Raw genomic sequence first — 23,832 nt, 5'->3', positions numbered from 1 at the left:
CCGGGCCCGTACGACTCAACATCGGTACGGGCCCGTACGACTCGACATCAACCCGGGTCGTACGACTCGACATCGGCCCGGGACCGTACGACTCAACATCAATCTGGTTCCGTGACAACGGCCCGAGACCGCTCGAGATCGGCCCGGGCCCGCTCGACGCAATATCGGCCTTGGCCCGCTCAGTTGGAAATCGGCCTCGGCCCAGACGAATCGACTTCAGCCCGGGCCTGGACACTCGACAACGACTCGGGCCCGAATGACTCAACATTGGTTTGGGCTTGCTCTGCTCGACATCGGCCTGGATTGTCTTGGCTCAACTTGGATCGGGTCAAGTCAAAACCCAACCCAAAATGCAATTTGGATAATCCAAAAATGTATCCAATCCATATCCAATTAAATGGATTGGATTTAAAATCCAAAAATATGGATTTGGATTTAAGATAAATCTATTTAAATGGATTAAAACTAATGGATTTGGATCATTATGGATTGGATTTTGTAATTTGGATTTTTTGCCCACCCTTAGTTGTCGTCAGGTGTATTATCATACCTATGTGAAGGCATTGTGGACTGATAACAATGCATTGATATGATGTGGTGGTGTCAATATAAAAGTACTAAACAATTTTTATGGACTACAAAACATATTTTTTTACGATGGAAAAATGGTGTTAGTGGACGAAAGTTGTTGGTATGGAAATTGGGAAAACATGTTGTGGTGATAGTCCATATATTTGAGCATTTTGCTTGGTTGAGCAAAAGTATGTTGTTGAGCATTTGAAAAAGACCCAACGTTCTATCTAGCTAAACCAACCTGATGAACATAATTTTACTCACACTTAGACCCCTTAATCATAGCTTTCTTGGACTTCAATTATAAATAAATCCATTGTTTTAAATAGGATTCATCTAATTGAGTTTTATTTGCACCTCAACAACATCAAGTTTAATAAAGATAAAGGTGTATAAAGAGTCTGATGTGAACATCTTAGGCTAGACAGTCAGATAGAAGTGTCTACTGCACTAATACACAAGTTTAAAAGAAGTGTCTACTATTACAAGTGGGCTTGATCAAGCAAAGTCCTAGTTGCTTCTCTAAATCATATGGGAAATTAAATATGAGTAAAAGAACTAGACAATAAAATCTACAGTATCTCATAAACATATTTAGGAGCAAATAATCTCTTTTGGATTAATTTTCTTGTAATTTCATAATGAATTTTGAGTTTATGTGCAATTAATGTTCTTGAATATGTATAATAGGTTGCGCTAAACGGTTTGGTTCTTTTGAGTTCTAATTTTTGTTAATGGAATTGCTTTTTAACACATGTTGATGAATCAATGTTGTTCTTTAATTGAAATTCTTGTTTAGTTTGCATTATTTTGAACAATATCTTGTTTGCATAATTCAAGAGATAAAAGACTAAATTCTTATAAGAACATGCATGGAGACAAGTAAGGTACTGAATGCATTAATAGACATGTTTCATTAATTAGGTTTCATTGATTTTGTTAACTCACGTTTGGTCAATTCAATCCTATTTGGATGATAAATGAATTATATATAATATATATATGATAAATCATTCACTACTAAATGAGCTTGATTCAACTTGTTTCTTAATATGTTCTATCCTCTATTTTATTTTTCTACACAACAACCTCAACCCCCTTTTACTTTACTATTATCTTTATATTCTGTTACTTGTAGATAAGTTTTTTGAACGGATTCACGATTAGATTCATTGGAGACGACTTGGGGTCAACTGACCCTATCTATACCATCATCTTTTTTGGTGTTAGACAATATAACATTATGTTAAACAATTTATCTTGAAACTATTTTAATTTGGTTGTGGAACTACAACAATCACAACCCAAGTATTGTTTGGACACTCAACCATCTCTAACTAACAACCTTGAGTATTGTTTGAAACACCATCATTCCTGCCTAAGACTAAGTATTATATGAACAACAATCACTCTTGGTTAAAACTGAAAGGTTTACAAAGAGAGTGATCTAAAAGATCACAAGGTTGCACAATTGAAATAGAGATTACATCTTATGACATATACAAAGATATTACACTTTTTTAGATAGCTATGAACATGAACAATATTCTTCCCACAAATACAAAGGCTAATTATGCTTAAGATTACACGGTCTTATTCTTATTGCAAGGGTGTCATCGATCTCCCTTCTTCGCATAGATTTTCTTTATTTAGAGTTGAGAAGTGAAGAGTTGTTGCAAATCCTTTGTAGTTTTTGTGTGGGTCTTCTTCTACTGTTGCTTCTTCTTGCATTTGAGCATGCTTTGAAGATTCAAACTACATTAATGATCTTTATTAAGCATTATGTGTGACTTCTTTGGAAATACTTATGGAACACGACAAAGTTAAACAGGCCTAGGCGAGTAGCTTCTTTCCTCCTTTAAGAAAAGTGATGGCTTGATACAACTAGTTGACTTTGCAACACTTACATATTGCCTTTTTTAGAAGAAAAAAAATGCATGAAGCAACATCCAACATGTTTCAAAAGATCTTGATGTTAATAAAAAGTTATGAGATCTTCTTGAATAAAGAAGCGTACATTCTCTATTCTCTACACGCATAAAATAAGCACTTATTAGTTTGAAGTATACCATGAAATGCTTAAGGCTTGCATGTATTAGACCAAGTATACTCATTGTCCAAAAGCTTATTAGACAAAGAATACTCACTTGTGTTTGTTCAAGCAAAAGCTTATTAGATGAAAAGCATATGCACAACGCTTGCTTTTGTCAAACGGAGCACACAACAAACAACACTTGTGTTTGTTTAGTCGCACAACTTGCATATGTTGGGTCAAACTAAACATTTGCATCTAATGCGATATGATGCCAATAAAGAATTATGTTTTAACATTTTGTTGTTTAGGCACAGAATCAAAACCATACAAAGGGTCTCTTCCAGCTGAAAAATATGAATGAAAAATATAATATTCATTTACTACATGTTTAATTATAAATGATTGTTTCACTATGTGTATGTTTTTTCAACACTAGAGTAATATTGTCATCATCTCATCTTTACTATCATTATTATCACTAATTTTGTTGTTATCATCTCAATCATAATTGTCATTATAGTTGTCATCACTATCACTACCATCCCACTATCTCTATCATTATTATCAAACATCTTATTATTTGGTTCTTATTATGATACATTAAGTATTTGATCAAATTAATGTTTATCGTGTTATATTATGTTTGTATTTTGTCTTTATATCATATCATGGCAACTAAGCAATTTCTTAAATGCAAGCCATGACAAACTCACGATAGTACAATTTTCGTGTTAAAAGAAATCAGCACATAAACTTATCTTACACATAAAACATAATATAAAATGTGCTCAAATATCATAATCTCAAAATTATTATTATTGACATCAACTAGATTATTAAATTGTCCATAAATATCATTAATGCAATATGATAGCAAAGCATACATTCTATTACAACATTTAGGTTTAAGTACTCATTTAGTCTTTATAATGGTATAAACTTTATCTTTTAGTCTCTATTATATCATTTTAATAACTTTTAATCTCTATAATGCATATAATTTTTAATCTCTTTTAGTTTCTATAATTTAAATTTATAGACACTAAAAAGGATTAATAAAATAATGATTGTAAAGTATAGAGACTAAAATATAAAATTTATGTAATTATAATACCAAATAAGTAATTTAACCTAATATTTATTAATAGAGTTTTAATTTTTTTTCTCAAAAATGGCAAACTAAGCCCAACCATGGGTTCCAAGAGGAAGGGCCCAATCCTCAATGTAATCTGGACTGCTACCCACAACCCTTCTGGACTGTGAACGAATGCCATTAATTTTTGGGCCTGGACTTCTTGGAATTTGGTAAGCGGTGATTCCTCCACCTGAACTAGACGAGTCGCAGGTTGAGCCTCCCTTCATTGAGGAGTTCCACTGAGGCCCAGCTGAAACCCGAGGCTTCGATGGGCCTTGAGCCCGAACCTTAGCCTTTGCAGACTGAGTTGGGGCCATATAACGTCTATTTGGGCTGGGAGGTATATGATGATTCTGCCTATTGGAGAGTGGGCTTGAATCAATAAAGTCTGGGTTTATGGGGCTTATGCTTCTGACATTGGCTGGGCCTGGAGTTGCAATCATATCCATTTCCACGGTCTTCTCAGACATGTTATCTGTGGTGGTCGATGTTGGAGAAGCATGAGTCATGTAAGAGGTCTCACGTGGCCCCATGTTCCTCACATTGTCTGGTTGTGAGGACATCCAACGCTCCAACCAGTTCCAACCCCATTGCGCTTTTTCCTTTATTCCTATTTCATCCTTACCCTTCCATTCACCCAACAAATATTGATTTTGCTGCTGTTGCTGTAAATGGTTCTCCACAACTTTAACACAATGTTTACATCTTTTTATTGTAATCATTTTTTCCTATTTTTTAATATATATTAACTGATAATAAAAAAATATTAAACAATAACAAACTGTAATGTTTTGAAATTTTAGTCTTAATTTTCTATTGATGATTCAAAATGTTTTATCCTTATTTACTTTAGATATGTTAAATTCTAAATTATCAATATCTTTTATTTTTTAATTAAAATGTAAAAATGTTTAAAATTTACAGACGTAATTTGAAAAGGTACAAGATTTAAATGATATAAATTATCCTACAGATATGTATAGATTTTTTTTTTCACAAAGACTTCTAAAAATAAGAAATAAAATTAAAAATAACGTCTCCAAAAGAGTAGAAGTTTCTTATATAATCTTTTGATTGTTTTAACTTATAAGTTAATTAAAATTTATAAAAAAGTATTTTTAGTATTTTTTTTTTCTAGAAGTTCATTAAAAGAAACAGAAATCTAATAGTTTGCAAAGATACCTGTTGCTGTTGGTAGTTGAAAGCGTAAGCGAGAGCTCTCTCCCTCTTCATTGTAGCTTCATGTTTCCTCAAATCGTTTTCCTTAATTTTGTAGCTACTTTGACGCCTATTGTCCCAATCATTATTGATGTGCGTCCTTCTCATGGGGCTCATGGGCTTGGGCTTGGGCTCTTCGATCTTCTGATATTGTTGTCTTTCCTCGTTGACGTGACTCAGTTGGAGTCGGCGAGCCCTTACTCGGGCCTGCACCCTCACCAGTGCTTGCATGCATCGCATAGTCATTTGGGCTTGCTTTCTCACATTGTGTCCCCTCACCAGTGCTTGCAGCCTCACCAATCCCTTCAATGCTCGCAGTGCACGCCGAGCCTACGCATGCAATTCATTAATTAATTCAATACCCAATGCTACCATTCACTTTACACACCAAATTTATTCAACAAAAAATTTCACACAATTAAGATAGACCTTTTACAAATACTGATTTTTATTCATTTATTTTTTTTAAAGTTTTAAATAATTAATTGTTTTTATCAAATACACTTTTACTTTTATCTAATTTTTATTAAACTTACTCTTATATATTTATTGTGAAGTAAAAATAGAAAAAAAAAATAAAGTGAAAAACATCTTAACTATTCTATTATGATGTCAAAAATATTATTCTATTTTTTCTATTTCTACGTCTAACACCTTATTCTAATATGGAGATACTAACTTTATATACTTTAACTGCCGCCATTTGCAAAACATAATTAATTGCAACATAGAAGATGTAGCCAGATGCCTTTGTTTTGACATAAAAAAAAATATTAATTCTATGAAATATGCATTAATCCTCTTAATATGTATTGAGATAGAGTTTTTTAAAATAAAAATATGAAGAATCTTCTTTAATATTATTATATATTATATATAATATATGCAATTAAAATATTGCTTATACAATACATTATATCACAGAAAAAATTATAAATTGAAATATAATAAAAATTATAAATTTATTCAATGACATGTTTTCGTATTAAAAAAATCATATTCAATACTGGTTTCAGTTTTTTTTATTAAAAAATATATTTAAGCCTTTTATTAAAAAATATGTTTTACCATCATAATTCTATAATTAATGTTAAAAAGTAAAATAAAGTATAAATTTACAAATTTTAATATTTAAATATCTAAAATAAAATTAAAATCTTTTATTATAGATTAAAATTTTAATAACACTTCTTTATGTGTATTAATAATAACAAATTTATATGTAAAATAATTAAAATGACATATTTTAATCTTTTTGACCTTTTTAAGAACAAATTTTAAAATAATCTATTATTAAATATTTTTTCATAAAATCAATTTAAGATTTTATCAGTTTCAACAGATTTTTTTATTCTTAAAATGTTTATTACTTGGTTTTTAACCTATTACTTGATCAGGATCGGTCCGATTATAAAAAAAAAAAAAGAGTTTATATTCTAAAATTAAAAAAAGAAAATGGTTAGAGATTGTATTGTATGAGACAGAAACAAGATCTTACTAGATAGCCTCTGTAGTATGATTGAATGAGTACTGCTGCTCTTTCTTCCTTGGATTGGCGTCCATAACCTGCCAATCTCACCACTCTTGCAGCTGCTTGAGCAGCCGCCACGGCAGCTTCAGCGGCTGCGGCAGTAGCTGCTGCAACGGCAATGGCGTGGCTTCTATCTTCTGTAACTGGAGTTGAAGTGCCACTCTCTTCATTTGTCGGATTATTATCCGGAGAACTCTCTACTGGAAAATGCTCAAAAGACACCACCTCTGCCACTTCATGCTGTAATTTCTGTGTGCTGTCTTTCTGAAATGAAATTCACTCAATTTGTGATTACAAACAACAAAAGTCTCATTTTTATTAAGCGAAAACAGTTACATGCATCACACAGCATCATTCAACAATTTTTCTTCTAGCCTTTTCTGTCCCCTTTTCTCCTTTTTTTTAACATGATTAAAAATCCGACAATCTAGTCTCTTCACCATACTTCTAGATACATTCTCTGTACAATTTTTTTACTAATTAATTTTGTGCACCAAAAACCTATCAGAGAAAAATATATAGATGCCACTAAGCTCATATCAGATAAACTGAGATTCTAAGTGGGAGAAATTTTTTACATCAGACATTGAATTAGTGTAATTTCTTTTACATTGACTATGAACATAAATTTCCGTGCAGAAATTATAGAACAAATATCCACCACAAATGTAATTTTGTGTATATATACCGATGTAGTCTTGCAACAAACAAAATAAAGAAATTCATCTGCAGAAGTATCATTATCATCAACCCACTATTCTGCGTTAGTGTTGTACATAAATGATATAGTAAAGAAATTAAAGATCAGAAAATAACAAATTTTGAAAAAATAAGTTTGATTTGAGAAATCATCTTTTCGTATTTTACACTCCAAAATAACTACCAACCTACCTACTCCATTGATAGTCACCTCCTCCCTTTAATTTATACAGCATTTTTCCCTCATTTTATCTTCTTATAAGAAAAATAAGACTAGAAAAAAATACTATATGTCCTAATTTAAAGAAAAGAAGTACATATTACCAAAAGACTGAAAAGATTTAGGTGATTTGCAATCGCTTGAGAAAATCACGTAATGATGAAGTATCATTGTTTTTGTGTTTGTGAGATGATGAATAACATATAACTTAGAAAGCACACGATGATCAAGATGAATGATGTGATGGGTTTGGTGGTATGATAACTATGTGACACATACTAGCAAATGCATTTGATACATGTTGACTTCGTCGGGGACCATACACATACATAATTACATGCTGTATCAGGTTGATGGTCCCGAAAGCTGAGAAATTGCCAGGCACATCTGTCATTATTGCAGAGGAGCGCACATAAAGACACAAATTACATTAGAGCAAGCAAACCTTGTGGTTCACTTAGCCTTGGATAAGGCTTTGGCCTTTAATGCGAAAGGAAGAAATTGATTGTGATCGTGCCATTCCTTGTGCTGCACACACAATTTTCTTTTTCTTTGTGGGTTTGGAATTGGGGAAAGTTCATGACTACTTCGAGAACTTTTGATCAATGACATAAAAAGGGATTGAAATCATTGGTTTAAACTATATTAAAATAACACATTACGCTAAGGTCTTCACCCTCTAATGTTGAAATGAAAAAAAATAAAGAAGGAAGAAGTAATTTTGGAATACAAAATTACAAAGGCTAAGAAGAACTCTTTTATGTCTCGAAAATGATTTGAAATTTTTAAACGTGTGAAAACTCTTAAAATCTGAAACTAGGACAAAAGTGACAGATTCTTATTTTGAAATCTGGTAACTGTAAACATCTTGATGAATTAGACAAAGAAATATTTATAATCTATTCTTTTAGACATTCAACAACACTTCATACTCATATTCCGGTTAAAGTTTCCAAATAAAGTAAAAATAAGATTAATGGTGTTTCTAGTCCCAAAAAAAATGCTCCGAATCTCTAAGAAATAAAGTGAAGAGTTATTATAACAGAGCACCGGCAAATCATGTTCTAGAACAACATAAGAATAAGAACATGAGAATAAGAAGAGGAGAATGGATAACCTTCTTCTCAGGCTCTGGCAAGTCTTTAGAAGAAGACTTGAAAACTTTCTTCACGGACGAGAACCAGCTGCTTCCTTTTCTCCCCATCAATAAACAAAGGATCTGTTTCTCATGAAATCAGCATCTTCATCATATACATTACCATTTCATCCATGTCAAAAACGTTATGATAAATTTAACTATTATTACAACACAAAAAATCCTTTCTGACGCACGTTAGCTAGTGACCAAGGAATAAATCTAAGTGTACCAAGTTGAGAGCGAGCCATGAAACTAACCTGGTGAAACAATTACCGTTGCCGTTTTGCATCACTTCACATGTTGTGCCTGACATTTTCGAGATTCATGGTAAAGAAATGTTTGGTGAATTAGGGATTGTGGAGCAGAATTCAGAGAAAAATAATGAGGACGCTGAGAGAGAGAGAGAGAGAGTGTGTGATTAGTAACTGTGTGCCCGCGCAACCGTCGTTGGTATTTATCAAAATCACGGATGTGTTGGACTGGGTAAGTGACAAGGAACATAAGCAAGTAAACCATGTACCATTAATATAACTATTAATAACCTATTCCATTAATTCAAGTCTCTTTATAATTTATTTTATATACATATTTTCTTATGTTAAACAACACGTAATATCATATGAAAAATAATAAAAAATAAATAAAAGTGTAGAGATTAAACCAAACATATGAAGAAAAAAAATAAAGAAAATTTCAAGAATAAGTTAAACAACTATAATAGGAGTTTAAAATTAAAAAAGAAAAATTTAAATAAAGACAACAAAATTAAATAATGTGTGACTTTATTGAATATTTTACATCATTAAATTTCAATTAAGAAGACTAAATTGTATCATTATAATTTGAAGACTAAAATTTGATACTTATACTATTTAAAATGAGATAATTAAAACATAAGGACGAAAATGACACCAAGAGGTTTAATTAAATTTGGTATTTAGTGTTGAATTTGGTTTTGATCATTTGTAACATTAAAATGTTTGTATGGTTATTTTTTCTACTACTACTACTATTATTATTTAATAATTAAACTATAATAAAATCTAAATATTAACTCGATGAGTTTTTTTACTAATATTAAGAGAGATTTTTTTCACATTAAAATCGATCATGACTATTTTTTATTGTTATCATCAATAAGATTATTTTTCTATTGATATAAGTCATATTTTTTTAATCAATGTTAATATAGATTATTTTTTAGTTAATATTATTACTAAATTAATATTTATCAGAATTTTCTAAATTAATATTGATAACTATTTTTTACGTAAATAACTTTTTTCTAAGTTCGAACTAAAAAAATTTCGGTCTTTAGATAATTGAAATAATAACTCTTGCACTTAATATTTTTGTATTTCAAGGTAATTGAAATATTATTGTGAATTTGAATTATCTTATTTAAATAAAATAATTTATATTTAATATATTTAAATGAAAATACTTAGTTTTTCAATAAAGATAACGTCACTGGAATCATATATTAATAAATTTTAAATGTGAGCATGATTATTAGTACTGGTAGCGTAAGGGTTTATGATTTCTTTTTTACGACAATATACAAATTTCATATCCATGTCAATTACTAATTAAGGGCCAACAAATAAGAAATACTGATGAATTTCTAAGATCTAAAAGTAAGAAATATTGTTATCTGTGTATTTGAATATGGCGTGTGTAATAAAAAATTAATTTTTAAGATATAAGTAATTGTTGTTAGGAGAAAAAGAGAGGTGCTATCATTGCTTAATGTTAGGTTAAGTTTAGGCTTGAAGATTACTAAAAACTAGTTGTTAAACAATTCTTATCAGTGTGTAGCATCATGGACGGGAATGTTTCTTTCAGCAATGATTAATAATGCGATAATGCTATTTTTTCTTTCTTTCAAGTTTTAAATATTTAACTTTGCTCATTTCATCATAGTAATATGATTAATATTTTAATTTTTAAGTAACTAATTTGAATATTACAGTAATTAAATTTTTATTATGTTTAAATTAATTATTATAAAGATAAAATTAGTAATTTAAAACTAATGACAGTTAAAAAAATTCAGATTCTCTTAATATCATTGTCAACAATTTATCTCACCTCATAAATATATTTAATTAGCACACTTTCTTTTTTCTGGTAAAATCTCAAACATCGATTTCAAGTTAGTTAATTTCAAAATTTCCTTTATTCCAAAAACATCTTTTCAATAATTCCAAAGACACTCCCCAATTTCCTCGAATGTCATTAGTAAAAAAACAAAAAGATATTTGGAGAACATTGTTGAAGACATGCAATTCGTTAGTGTGTTAGAGTAGAAATACAAGTTTAACAACTTTCTTATAAACTTTTTACCATACATATATAAAGTGTTAAAGAACTTTCCGAAAATCATAAGGAAAGCGGGATAACATAATGTTAGTTCACTTAACTTAAACTATATCTTTTTTTTAATTTAATAAAAAAATCATTAATCACAAACTGACTATAAACAAGGATTAATTATTTCCTTTAAGGAGTTACAAGAATGAATTTTTTTCTACTCATGGTTATTCACAATCTCAACTTAAAATTATTTTTGAAATGTTGTTTAACATTAAGTTAGTGACGTTATACTGGTCGGTACAAGATGAGTCAGTTATTCGGCATCGGTGATCGACCGGCCATGTCAAACCGTACTTTAAAGCACTTAATAAATGACACCAATGACAGTTATGAAAATTCTTTATGATACATAATTGTGTCCCACTTAATCAGGTAACATCTCCAAGAAATCAACTGAGCATGGATTAATTGAGAGATATTGAAGATATTCTCCAAATATCAAATATATATATATATATATATACCATATCTCCCTATAAATCAGGGATTACGCGACACATCAATTAACAACTGTTATTCGACCCATCACAACAAGGGCCCATGACTGAACATTATAAATAAACCCTTGACAGGGGTGTAAGGTATGTCTTAATTAGTTTTACAGATATACACTCTTCACACAAAGTACTTACTTCATCGTTGGAGTACCTTTTTCAAGTCAACCCCGACCGAGCTCCAGCAATCAAGGGAGGAGACTTGAAAGAAGGAACTAAGAGGCAACCGGCACGTCAGCAATTGTAGAATCAGTTTCAGGTACTATCTAGGCCTACTTTGCCTATACATATACAATTGGCGTCCACCGTGGGGTCGAGATAGGATTCAATTTCAGGCAAGCCACAATGGTTTGAACAAGGAATGCATTCAACAATGATCGAATCACTGAAGAGTAGATTGCCATGTTTCAAACACTACAAAAAGAAATGGAGGAGATGCGTCAAAAAGGCATTGAAGATCAACAAAGGAATGCAGAAGAAGTGCGTCTTCTCAAGGAGCAGAACAACGAATAGAAACGACAACTTGACAAAATCGATCGAGGAGAGCAATCTCGATCAGGCAATCACACTCACAACCAGGAGAAGACGATGACAGTTCGAGCGCAAACTCAGCTGGCGTCCCGACAAACAGAGCAGGCTCACACAGTCAATGATGATGATGATCCAAAAGGACATCCTTTTACTGACGAGATCATGGAGGCACAACTCCCCTCCAAATGGAAGGGACTCAACATCAAACTCTATGATGGTTCCACAGATCCGAACGAGCACCTAAATGTTTACAAAATATAGATGAATCTCTACACCACAAACAAGGCGATGTGGTGCAAGGTCTTCTCGACTTCTCTCCAAGAGGGGGCGCTCAGTTGGTTTACCCAACTCCCATCAAACTCGGTGGACAATTTTAAAACTCTATCAGCAAAGTTCTACACTCAATACAGAACAAGTCGACCGCACCATATGTTATCCATAGCTCTCCTCAACATCAGGCAGGAGAAGGGAGAACCCTTGCGTACATTCATGGAGAGATTTAGCAAAGTTTCTCTAAGCATTAGAAATCTCATGCTAGAAATAGCCATGCATCACTTGATCTCGGCACTCCGACTCGACCAGTTCACCGATAGCCTGATAAAGAAACCACCCAAGATTCTTGACGAACTACAGAATCCGACCACCAAGTTCATGCAGATCGAGGAGTTACACAATTTCCACAAAAATGTTCAGGCTGAAAGTGGAGGAGATAAGGGTAAGGACAAAGATCGAGCAAACAGACCCACGTTCGATCGGTCTGACAGATTCAGGGAAGACTGAGGCCCTCGGTTCTATACTTATACTCCCAGCCTTGAAAATGTTACAAAGTCCGAGAAATGCCAACATGTTCAAACACTATCGGTACCCTTGCAACTTCGAACATACAACTGAAGGCTGTGTCAGGCACTGAAGGACAAGATAGAGGAACTTATTCAAGCCAGTCATTTGCGCAAGTTTTTTCAAACAAACAAGAGCTCGTATTGATCCCCACAAACGGAGAAGTACCCTTCCAAAGAGTGGAAGGAACAATACATTCGGCGTGGTCGAGAAGGATCACGTCGTTTTGAAGATGATCGACGCTCTACCAAACAATAGAGAAGGAGTGAAAGCCCTGTACGACGGGGTCAGCCTCAGAGCAAAAGTTCTCGGCGGAATAATCATTCATGACGCGACGTCCGCGAGGTCATAAATACCATTGTCGGGGGGATCCCTGATAAGTTCCTAATTTTAGTAATAATTCATATTAAAATATAGGCACTTATGAGTACTAATTGCTAGTTTACATATAAAATAACCAACTAATTTATGAATTTATACCTTTTTACATTTTTTATGATCTTTATTTGAATAAGAGCATGTCATTCTCAAATTTGGTGTTAATTGCAGGTTTCTAGGGAAGAATGGAGAATTGGACTAAAAAGGAATGATATGAGCTAAAACGAGAAAGTTGCACGGTTTCAAAATGGAGAAAAGCGTCGAAAAAGCCAACTTTGCAACAGGAGTATCTCGCTCAAGCGAGAATACTCCAGTACAGTTTTTGAAAATCGACGCCTTTCTCGCTCAAGATTGGGTTATTTTTATGTTTTATCAGTAAGTCCATCAGCGCGATGCAAGAAGTCACCTAACCCTAGTAAATTAGGTTAAATATGGGGCTAGAGGCACAACCCTAGTGTACTAGATTGAGAGGAAAAATCATAGAGTGAATCGTAACCTAATTGGGAGAATAGAAGGTGCTAGAAGTTTGCGTGGCTAATTCTACCATTTGGAATTGAGAATAATTTGTTCAAACTTTTATGTATTGAGGTGATATTTACATATTATAATATTCAGTTTTTGATTGATTATTAGTATTGTTATTTTATTTCTATATAGTCGTGACAAGTTTGAGAATCTTAAATCTGACTGAAAGGTATTTTTAGGGTTTTGACCTAAACAACAATACTTAACATATTTGAGTGCTAGAAATAGACTTGAAATGTTAATTGTCATTAACGTCCGAGTGTGATTTTAAGTTGTTTTATAAATATGCAAGAAATCGATATAAATGATTTTTGTACGGGCATCAACTTCAATCAAAGAACTTAATATTTACATGCTAATCAAAATACATGAGAGTGAGAGAGATGAAATCTAATCCCTATTTTTCCAACTTGAAGCAATCAGTTCTTTGTCTATTTTCTTATTGATCATTGCCAACACAATCAAGTCAACACTCTTTTTATTGTTTTGTTCTATATTTAGCGATTATTGTACTTGATAATTCACTAATCCTTGTGGGATCGATATCCGTCTTTAGGGACAATTACTTCTAACAACGCGGTGCGCTTGCCATAGAAAGTCAGCAATCTCTCTGGGAGGTAACAGTTGAAGGGAGGGACGATCACATCGAAGTCCTGACCTAGAAAGCAGAAGTCTAAAACGTCGTGCGGGAAAGATAAATACTATCGCTTGGGGATTTACAGGGGGAGAATTTTCTAGTTCCGCCCGTAAAAAGCACCTTTGAGCCATCCAGTCGGTCCACTCAATAACTACCAAGGACCAACTGAGAATTTCCCCAATTCTTTTTACAGATAACGATTTTACCGCTATCGATCTAGCTCAAGACGACCCCATGGTCATCACCGTAGAGATCGATAAATTTGCCATCACCAAGGTCTTGGTGGATCAAGGCAGCTCGGTTGACATTTTGTACTGGAAGATTTTCAACAAAATGAGGGTTCCAGAATCAGAAATCCAACCCTATGATGACCAAATTGTCGAGTTTCATCGACTTGTATACCACGTTTGGAGAAGGTAGATATTTGTGCAAAATTATAAAGATCATAAGACCTTATGGTAAATGCAAACACTTCCTATAATATATTGCTCGGTCTGTCGTCCATTAACTGCCTGAAAGCAATAGTGTTCACTCTGCACCTTACAATGAAGTTTACTTCGGCAGTAGGTGACATAGTTACTATCCATGTTGATCAAAAAACGGTCTGGGGATGCTATGTCGCAAGCTTAAAAGTTGAACCAACCAATCAACTTTACAAGGCATCGTCACACAGACGATCAACCAGAAGAAGAGGACGCTCGTTAGGATCTAGGGGGTCGATCAAAGATCGATCTCGAGAAAGAAAATCCCCAAAAAGGGAGCATATGGTTGCTTTGGTCGACCTTGACCCTCAGTTGGACGAAGCCCATATCGAACCAGGTGAGGACCTTCGCCCATTACCCCTACGTGACGAAGAACATGCAACACACATGGGGCTTCCTTGAAGTCGTACGACAGTAAACTGGTAAGCCAAACATTAATTAATAATGCTGACTTGTTTGCTTGGACAACTTCAAATATGCATGAAGTGAGTCTGGACATCATCACTCATCGTTTCTCCGTCTATAAAAAGGCCAAACCTATTGCCCAAAAGAAACACAAGATGGGCAAAGAAAGTGTGTTGCCACACGACAAGAGGCCAACAAATTAGTAAAAGTTAGCTATATCAAGAAAGCACACTGCAGAACTTGGCTGACCAATGTGGTCATAGTTAAAAAGTCAAATGGCAAATGGAGAATATGCACTAACTACACCGACCTCAACAAAGCCTGCCTGAAGGATTCTTATCCTTTGTCGAGCATCGACCGTCTAGTAGATGGAGTGGTTGGCCTTAATATCTTAAGTTTTTTGGATGCATACTCCATATACAATCAAATCTACATGCACCCAAGATATAAGGAAAAAAGACGTCCATGGCCGACTGTGACAACTTCTACTGTGAGGTCATGTCGTTTGGCCTAAAAAATGAAGGGGCCACCTATCAAAGACTGATGGATTACATTTTTAAAGGGATGCTTGGTCAGAATGTCGAAGTTTATGTAAATTACATTGTAGTCAAATCTAACTCATGTCTACAGCATGTCAAAGATCTGATTTTTCAAGCCCTTCGAGACCACGACATCTGGCTCAACCCAGACAAATGCGCATTCGGAGTAGAAGGAGGGATGTTTTTGGGTTTTATGCTCACTCACTGTGGAATAGAAACACATCCAGAAAAATGTAGGGCTATCACTAAAATGTGTAGCCCTGAAAATGTAAAAGAAATTCAAATATTAATCGGGTGGCTAATGACCCTCTCCAGATTTGTGCCAAGATTCATAGAGAAAACTAAGTCCATCGTACAATTGTTACGCAAGGCAGCTAAGTTCAAATGGACAGACGAATGCGAGGAAATATATCTTCAACTGAAAGCTTTCTTGGCATCCCCTCAGGTCATTCAAAAGCCGAACAGTATAGAGCCCATAATCATTTATCTCACGGTCTCGAAAGATGCAGTCAGTGCAACTTTGGTACTACACGGTGTTGAGGTGCATTACAAGATTATTGAAAAGGTAGCATTGGCATTGATAGTGATTGCACGAAGAATGCACATGTATTTTTAGAATCATCGCATAATAATCAAGATTGACTATCCAATAATGAAGATATTAGCAAAGTCGAATCTGGGTGGTCGAATGATTGGATGGACCATAGAGTTATCCGAATTTCAGATTTAGTATCAACCCAGGGGGACAATTAAATCTCAGGCCTTAGCTAATTTTACATCTGAGTCCAACCCTCATCTGATCGAGGATGAGGATTCCCAGTGGATCTTATATTTTGATGGATTCTCTAACAATAGAACATGCGGTGCTGAAGTAATGCTCGAAGGTCCGGGCAATATCCTCCTGGAGCAAGCCTTAAAGTTTGATTTTAAAACATCAAATAATCAGGTTGAATATGAGGCTATCATAGCTGGCCTCAATCTAGTACTGGATATGGAGGCCAAACAACTTGTTTGCAGAAGTGACTCCCAACTCGTCGTCGGGAAACTCAAAGGAGAATTTGAAGTGAAAGAGTCTATTCTCCAAAGATATTATCATTTTATTCAAAATTTGATTGCCAAATTCACTAATGTAAGAATTAAGCATATCCGTCGAGAACACAACACCATAACCGATATATTTTCACGGTTAGCAACTGTCAAGAAGAAAGGGCTCCATCGGTCGATCATCTATATTAACCTCAAGAATCACAACGTTGGCTAGGACGAATGCATGACAACCGATGTACAAACAAATTGGATGATACCTATCAAATAGTTTCTAGACAATGAAAATTATGGAACACAATCAGAAAGCACAATGAGGCAGCAAGTTGTTCGGTTTGTGCTCATTGGTCATGATCTTTACCGACAAGGATATACTCGGCCACTGCTAAAGTGCATTTCTCCAAATCAAGCTGACTATGTCATGCGAGAAATACATGAAGGGGTATGTGAAAATCACTCGGGTGCAAGAATGATGGTTGCTAAAATACAAAGGGCAGATAACTATTGATCGACCGTTCAGGGCGATTCCACAAAATTTGTCCGAAAATGTTTGAAGTGCCAAGAATACGACACCCTATTACACCAAAACCTGAGAATCTACATTATATTCTCTCTCTGTGGCCATTTGCAAAATGGGGAATGAATATCATCAGGCCTTTTAGGCCAGGTAAGGGATAATGTAAGTTTCTGTTGGTTTGGATAGATTACTTTACCAAGTGGATAGAGGTCGAACCCTTGGCAACAATAACAACACAAAATTTTCAAAATTTCGTATGGAAAAATATTGTATGTTGCTTTCGGATACCCCACGTTATCATCACCGACAATGGCCGATAGTTCATCAACCGAGGACTCGTTGAGATCTATGAGAAACTCGACATTAAGCACATCACGAGTTCAGTGGAGCACCCCCAAACCAACGACCAGGTCGAAGCCGCCAACAAAATAATTCTCAACGAATTAAAAAAGAGACTCGGCCCAGCTAAAGGCAAGTGGACTGAAGAGCTCCTTGAAGGTCTATGGGCTTATCAGTGTACAACACAATCCACCACTTAAGAGACACCGTACAGTTTAACGTATGGAATAAAGGCTATGATTTCTGTTGAAGTCGGAGAACTCTCTCTACAACGACAAACATTTGATTTAAACCTCAATAAAGAAAGCTTATTGGTTGGTCCCAATCTGATCAACAAATTCAGAGATAAAAGCAGAATAAGAGAGGAAGCTTGACAGATTCGGGCGATAAGATGATACAATTCAAAAGTGATGCCACAAAGTTTTAAAAAGGGAGACTTAGTCTGGAGGATACGCAACGATGCTCGAAAAATTAAAGTCAAATTCTCAAGTAATTGGGAAGGACCTTTATTTGTTGCAGACACAGTGGTTGACAGAGCTTATTACTTAGAATTTTTATCAGGAAAATCTGTACCGAGACGTGGAATGTCATGCATATAAAATTTTATTACATTTGACATCTAATAAACAGTGGACTCTTTCCTCGCTTGGTTGTTTTATCCCTAAAGAGGGTTTTCGACCAATAACGTCTTAACAAGCACTTTAAAATTTATATATCTTGTTTCAATTAAGCTCATTTTGTTTATGATTATCACAAATGCGCATAAACTATTTGGTTAAGGCGGTTGCTTAACTACTAGCAACCTTATCGAAAGACATCTACGTGGTTAAGTCAGCTGCTTAATAACTAGCGATACTTAACACTAAACTATTCGGTTAAGACAACTGCTTAACTACTAACAACCATTACTAGACGACACCTATGTCGTTAAGTCAGTCGTTTAATAACTAGCGACACTTAACACTCAACTATTCGGTTAAAGCAGTTACTTAAGTAACAACAACCCTTACTGGACGACACCTACGTGGTTAAGTTAGCCGATTAAAAAGCTAGCGACACTTAACACTCAACTATTCGATAAAGGCAACCACTTAATAACAAACAACCCTTATCGATAAACTACTTGGTTAAGGCAACCACTTAACAACTAGTTGTTAGAATATATGGCCTTAAACGAGAGGGGGGGGGGTGAATTGTTTAAGAGGGATTTTCGCAAACTTTGAAGGTATAATGAAAATCAATGATGAATTACAGAGAAAAGAATCAAGGAAACAAATACCCAAAACTGTTTTAAGATGATATCAGAAAAACAATCGGTTGTTTTGTCGAAACAATCGGTTGTTTTTATCAACAGTTAATAAAAACAACTTAAAATAGATATATGTGAGATCAGGGAAAGAGAGAATCACACAAACAGATTTATACTGGTTCACTCTTACACCAAGAGCTACATCCAGTTCCCAGAAACCACTGGGTAATCCATTATGCAATCAAAACCAGATTACACACATCACACACCAAAGTAGTAACCTTGAACCCCTCAAGAAACACACTACCTTTGGCAAACCACACCAAGAATGTTGATCTTGAACCCCTCAAGAACACACAACACTCCTTGGCAACACAAATACAGAAATACAGTAATCAAGGAAGAAGGGAATAGAATACACCTGGGTATTACAAAGCTTAAAGTTCAGAATTACAACCCAATCCTATTCCACACACTTAAGAATGATCCAAAGCTCTTTCAAATCTTGGAAAAACTGTTTTGATAAACTTTTTCTGTTACTTTTAGATTAGGAGCGTAAAACCACCTTTATATAGACCCACCAAGTGGTAAAAAGCATTTAATAAAGGAGCCAAGTTAGTTAGGATCATTTAAAACATATTAAAACCGCTTAACAAAATTCTGTTAAGGTTTTCAGGAAAACAATTGGTTGTTTTGTCGAAACAATCGATTGTTTTGGTTTGACAGCAAAGTCAACCAAGTTTTTCAAAACCTTTTCAAAAACTGCTAAGGTAAAATAACCTGTTGAAATTTTGACAGCTTTTTAGAAAACACATCTTTTCAAAAGGTTAAAGATTCAAATGAACTTGGATCATCTTAAGGAGTGAATTAACAAGTTTCAAACAACTAGACAACACACACACACACCCAGCAGCAAGGTCTTCAAGTTTTTCCTCTTGGATTTGGAGACACCAAAGCATCTTGTTCAACAATCTCCCCCTATTTGATGAAGACAAATCTCTGGTTTGTTTGTGTTGTTGTTTTTGAACTTGAAAGGTCCTGCAATACAGAATTTGTGCATATACAAAGCAAGTATACCAGCAGGATACCAAGGCACACAAAACCAATTTTCTGCATAAGCCTTTAAGCAGAAAAAAAAAAAAAAATCAAATAACCATAAAAACCAGTGCCAAAATGAGACTTGTGTGCAACAGAATTATGGTGAATAAGAGCATGGCAACAACAGAATTTAAACCATGATAAAACCAGACAACACTATAGTGTAGCAGCAGCCACACAACACATAAAACCACACCATTCTCCCCCTATTTGTCTTCTCAAATAGAATGAAAGAAGGGATAAAATCAGGATTAAGAAAAGCCAAAATACCAGTATGTGTAGCAGCACCATTGCAACAACAAATCTTTGATACCATATCAGAATTGCAGCAAAATCTATGGTGTATCAGAGCTATGACAGCAGCATAATCAAAGAACCATAAAGCCCAGAAATTTCAGCAAGGAGACCACAATTTCTCCCCCTATCTTTTCTTCATCCAGCAATTCAAGTTGGTCAAATGATTGCTCAAGAGGTGGATTTGGTAGAAAGATTATTTCTTCTGTTAAGAGCAAACCTTACAGACGTTGCAAAGATACATTCACAAATATTCATCAACCTCATGAACACCAATGTGGTTGCCATTCATAAAAAGCTTTGAATTTCAAGGAAAACAAAGAATATATCTCTTTATGATCTAATTCAGAGGCACAAAGAATGCATATTTGACTCATAATGGGTTATGAAAGAAAAGAAACAGGTGTAATCATGCATAAGAAATCATAACAACTTTATTCAAATGTTCCAGAGGTAAAACAATCGGTTGTTTCGTGAAAACAATCGGTTGTTTTTCTATGACAGCAAGAAAATGTTATTTTTCAAAGCAAATCATCTTTCAAAGTCATGGAAAATGCATAATGAAATACATTCATACCTTTGCATTGCCTCAAACATGTTTAGAATCTCATTTGATCTTTATGAAGCCAAAAACATATGATGAACATATACAACTTACTTTACAAAGGATGAACATATGAAAGTTACTAAGCCTCTCATACCACACTGCTTTGGAGCTTGCTTAAGACCATACAAGGCCCTTTTCAGCTTGCATACATGGTTAGGATGCTAATGATCTTCAAATCTCGGTGGTTGTTCAACATAGACTTCCTCATTGATGATTCCATTGAGGAAAGCACACTTAACATCCATTTGAAACAATTTGAATCCACTCATACAAGTAAAGGCCAGCAACAACCTTACAGCTTCTAATCTTGCAACTGGAGTAAAGGTTTCACTATAATATATGCCTTCTTCTTGAATATAACATTTAGCCACAAGCCTTGCCTTGTTCCTTCTAATTACTTCAGATTTATCCAGCTTGTTTCTGAAAACCCATTTGCATCCAAGGATGTTCTCCACTGAAAGATCCCTTGGAATTCTCCATTCCTTTGGTAACTCTTCCTGTTGCAGAATTTCAACCAGCTGTTTCGCAAAATCAATTGGTTGTTTTTCTGGACTGGATACCAGTTTCTCCAAGGTGATGTTCTGCTCATCTTCTTTTGCATAAACCTTTGTAGAACCTTGATCACTATGAATGATTTCATCAAACACCACATGGACAGACTCCTCCACAGTTAAGCCATCAACAACACTAGATCAGACTCTTTATTCTTGAAGTTCCTTTACATAGGTCATGAATTTTAACTTGTCAAGAATATGAGTAAGGTGTGTATGCTCTTGAACCATAAGCATCACTTTGATCATTCTTCATCATAGCACCTGTACTTGAAAGGTCCTGTAACATAGAATTGATGTATATACAAAGCAAGTATAGCACCAAGATAACAAGACACACACAAACCAGTTTTCTACATATACAACATTACCAGAAAAAACCAGACAAATTGAAGTAATCAAGTGCTTTCAAGTGCAGAGAAGCAACAACATAATGCATCAGTTTTAAAGCTATCTTATACAACCAAATCAAGCATAAACAGCTCCCCCTATTTGCTCTCACAAATAGCAAATGAGAAGGATTGTACAAAGCAGAAATCATAATGATAATATAGTAGACTAGCAGTACAAACAGGTTTGACATTTCAAGAAATAGAAAATGATATAGAGCTTTCAAGAAAACAAGTGGATATAATCTTTTATTATCAGATTCTGAGACACACTTAAAGTATATTTTTCCAAAAGCAAGATTTGGGAAAGAGAAATAGGTTTAATCATGCATAAGCAAACTTGACAACATTATACAAAGTTGTCAGAGGAAAAACAATCTGTTGTTTCGCAGAAACAATCAGTTGTTTTACAGTGACAACAAAAAGAACATTTTTCATAACCAAAAATTACCTTTAAAATTGATGAACATGCAATATGCAATTTGTTCATACCTTTACACAGAGAACCCTAATAGATTCACTCAAAAAGAAGACTTTGAGACTTGGCTGCCAAGGATACCTACAAGAAAAGATTAAGAAGCAAGATTTGGTCCCCTTATGAATTTGGGTCCAATGATGTTAGTAGGAACCTTAAGAACCTTAGAAACCTTGGGAACCCATTTCAAAATACCTTTAGGAACAAAAAACCTTCTTACTCTACAAAATCTAATAGTGTGGCCCATTTTCATGCAATAATGACAAATTTCAACCGGTTGTTTCGATAAAACAACAGGTTGTTTTTCAAAGAAACATGAAAAGGGTTTTGAAACAAATATGATATTGTTGTTTGGATTAAACCCCAACCCAGCCTTGCCAAAAACACATTTTTGAGAAGCAAGAGCAGTTTCAAGATTGGGTTGGCCTTTGGAAAACTTGTCCTTGGTTTTTAAAAGATAGTGAACCTTCTTTTGAAGAGATTCACAATTTTCACAAAAGCTAGAATCACACTTGCAAGAAGAGTTTTTGTAAATCATTTCCAAACTTTCAAAATCTGTTTTTGAATGTTTCAACTCTTCTTCCAAAGTCTTGACTCGATTTTCCAACCAGTTGTTTAAACCTTTCAACCGATTGTTCAAAAGGGCCAACCTATTAGCTTCTTCATGAGTCTCATTGAAGGCCTCAAGAAGTTGGCTATAATTTTTAACATTAATGGAAGAGCTAGAACTTACACTGCTTGTGTCACTTTCTTGCCTTGTCATTTGACATAAATTTGCTTCTTTTTCATCACTTGAAGAGGAGCTTGATGAGTCATCATTATAAGCTCTTCTTGATTTTCCTTTCTTCTCATGCTTCTTGAAGTTTTTCCTCTTTTTGTTGAGACATTCAGTTTTAATATGACCTTGTTCACCAAATCCAAAGCATGTATATTTGTTAGCGTTAAACTCAGTAGGTTTCTTGTTATCATACATGTTGAATGAGTCACTTTTGATGTTTGTCTTCTTTAGGAACTTGCTGAATTTCTTAAACAACAACCTAAATGTTTCCTCTTCACTTTCACCACTTGAGTATTGAGAGTTTTTATTCCCAACAGCTTGACTTGATCCAAATTCTTCTTTTGTCATAAGACAAACCTTCTTTCTGGATTTTGAAGAGAAAGATTCAACAGAAGATTCTTCTTTGTCCATCAAGGCACTCCTTGGATTCTTGTGATACTCTTCAAGGGTATTCCACATTTCTTTGGCAGAACTACATTCTGAAACCTTGAGCAATTCATTAGAATCAAGTGCAGATACAATAATGTTCATAGCTACACAATCAAGATGTTCTCTTTCAGAAGAAACATTTTCAGATATAGGCATGAGATAGCTATTTGTAATAACATTCCAGATTTTTCTATCTATAGATTCAACAAAGAATTTCATTCTAACCTTCCATAATTGATAATTCAATCCTCAAAACAGAGGTGACCTGTTAATTCAGGCACCCTCCCCAAAAGGTAGTTTTTCAGCCAT

The 23,832-nt window shown here is 34.3% G+C and overlaps 1 protein-coding gene across 2 annotated transcripts; it reads right to left on the bottom strand.

The window, feature by feature from the left end:
* Positions 1–3,406: 3,406 nt before the first annotated feature.
* On the bottom strand, positions 3,407–9,054 carry LOC137813554 (protein IQ-DOMAIN 21-like). Of its 2 annotated transcripts, none has more exons than XM_068615883.1 (5): positions 8,807–9,054; positions 8,529–8,630; positions 6,460–6,756; positions 4,926–5,291; positions 3,407–4,408 (listed from the first exon to the last, which is right to left on the bottom strand). In XM_068615883.1, the coding sequence occupies exons 2-5, from the start codon at positions 8,613–8,615 to the stop codon at positions 3,788–3,790; spliced, it is 1,371 nt and encodes a 456-aa protein (XP_068471984.1). In that variant the 5' UTR covers positions 8,616–8,630; positions 8,807–9,054; the 3' UTR covers positions 3,407–3,787. The 2 variants fall into 2 exon arrangements, with proteins under 2 accessions (XP_068471984.1, XP_068471985.1); XM_068615884.1 differs by having other exon boundaries at positions 8,529–8,652; positions 8,807–8,976.
* Between the last annotated feature and the right edge of the window lie 14,778 nt (positions 9,055–23,832).

Source organism: Phaseolus vulgaris, chromosome 1 (genome assembly GCF_000499845.2).
Source record: "Phaseolus vulgaris cultivar G19833 chromosome 1, P. vulgaris v2.0, whole genome shotgun sequence".
Taxonomy (NCBI): domain Eukaryota; kingdom Viridiplantae; phylum Streptophyta; class Magnoliopsida; order Fabales; family Fabaceae; genus Phaseolus; species Phaseolus vulgaris.
The sequence above is the reverse complement of the archived record's forward strand: the minus strand, read 5'-3'. Positions and strand labels throughout refer to the sequence as shown.

What these genes read in the sequence shown, in the direction of transcription:
- LOC137813554 (XM_068615883.1), bottom strand. Translation starts at nt 8,615, where the DNA reads ATGGGGAGAAAAGGAAGCAGCTGGTTCTCGTCCGTGAAGAAAGTTTTC. An exon ending in TGCCAGAGCCTGAGAAGAAG is followed by an intron (nt 6,757 to 8,528) that starts GTTATCCATTCT and finishes ATTTCATTTCAG; the next exon opens with AAAGACAGCACACAGAAATT. An exon ending in CATACTACAGAGGCTATCTA is followed by an intron (nt 5,292 to 6,459) that starts GTAAGATCTTGT and finishes TTGCATGCGTAG; the next exon opens with GCTCGGCGTGCACTGCGAGC.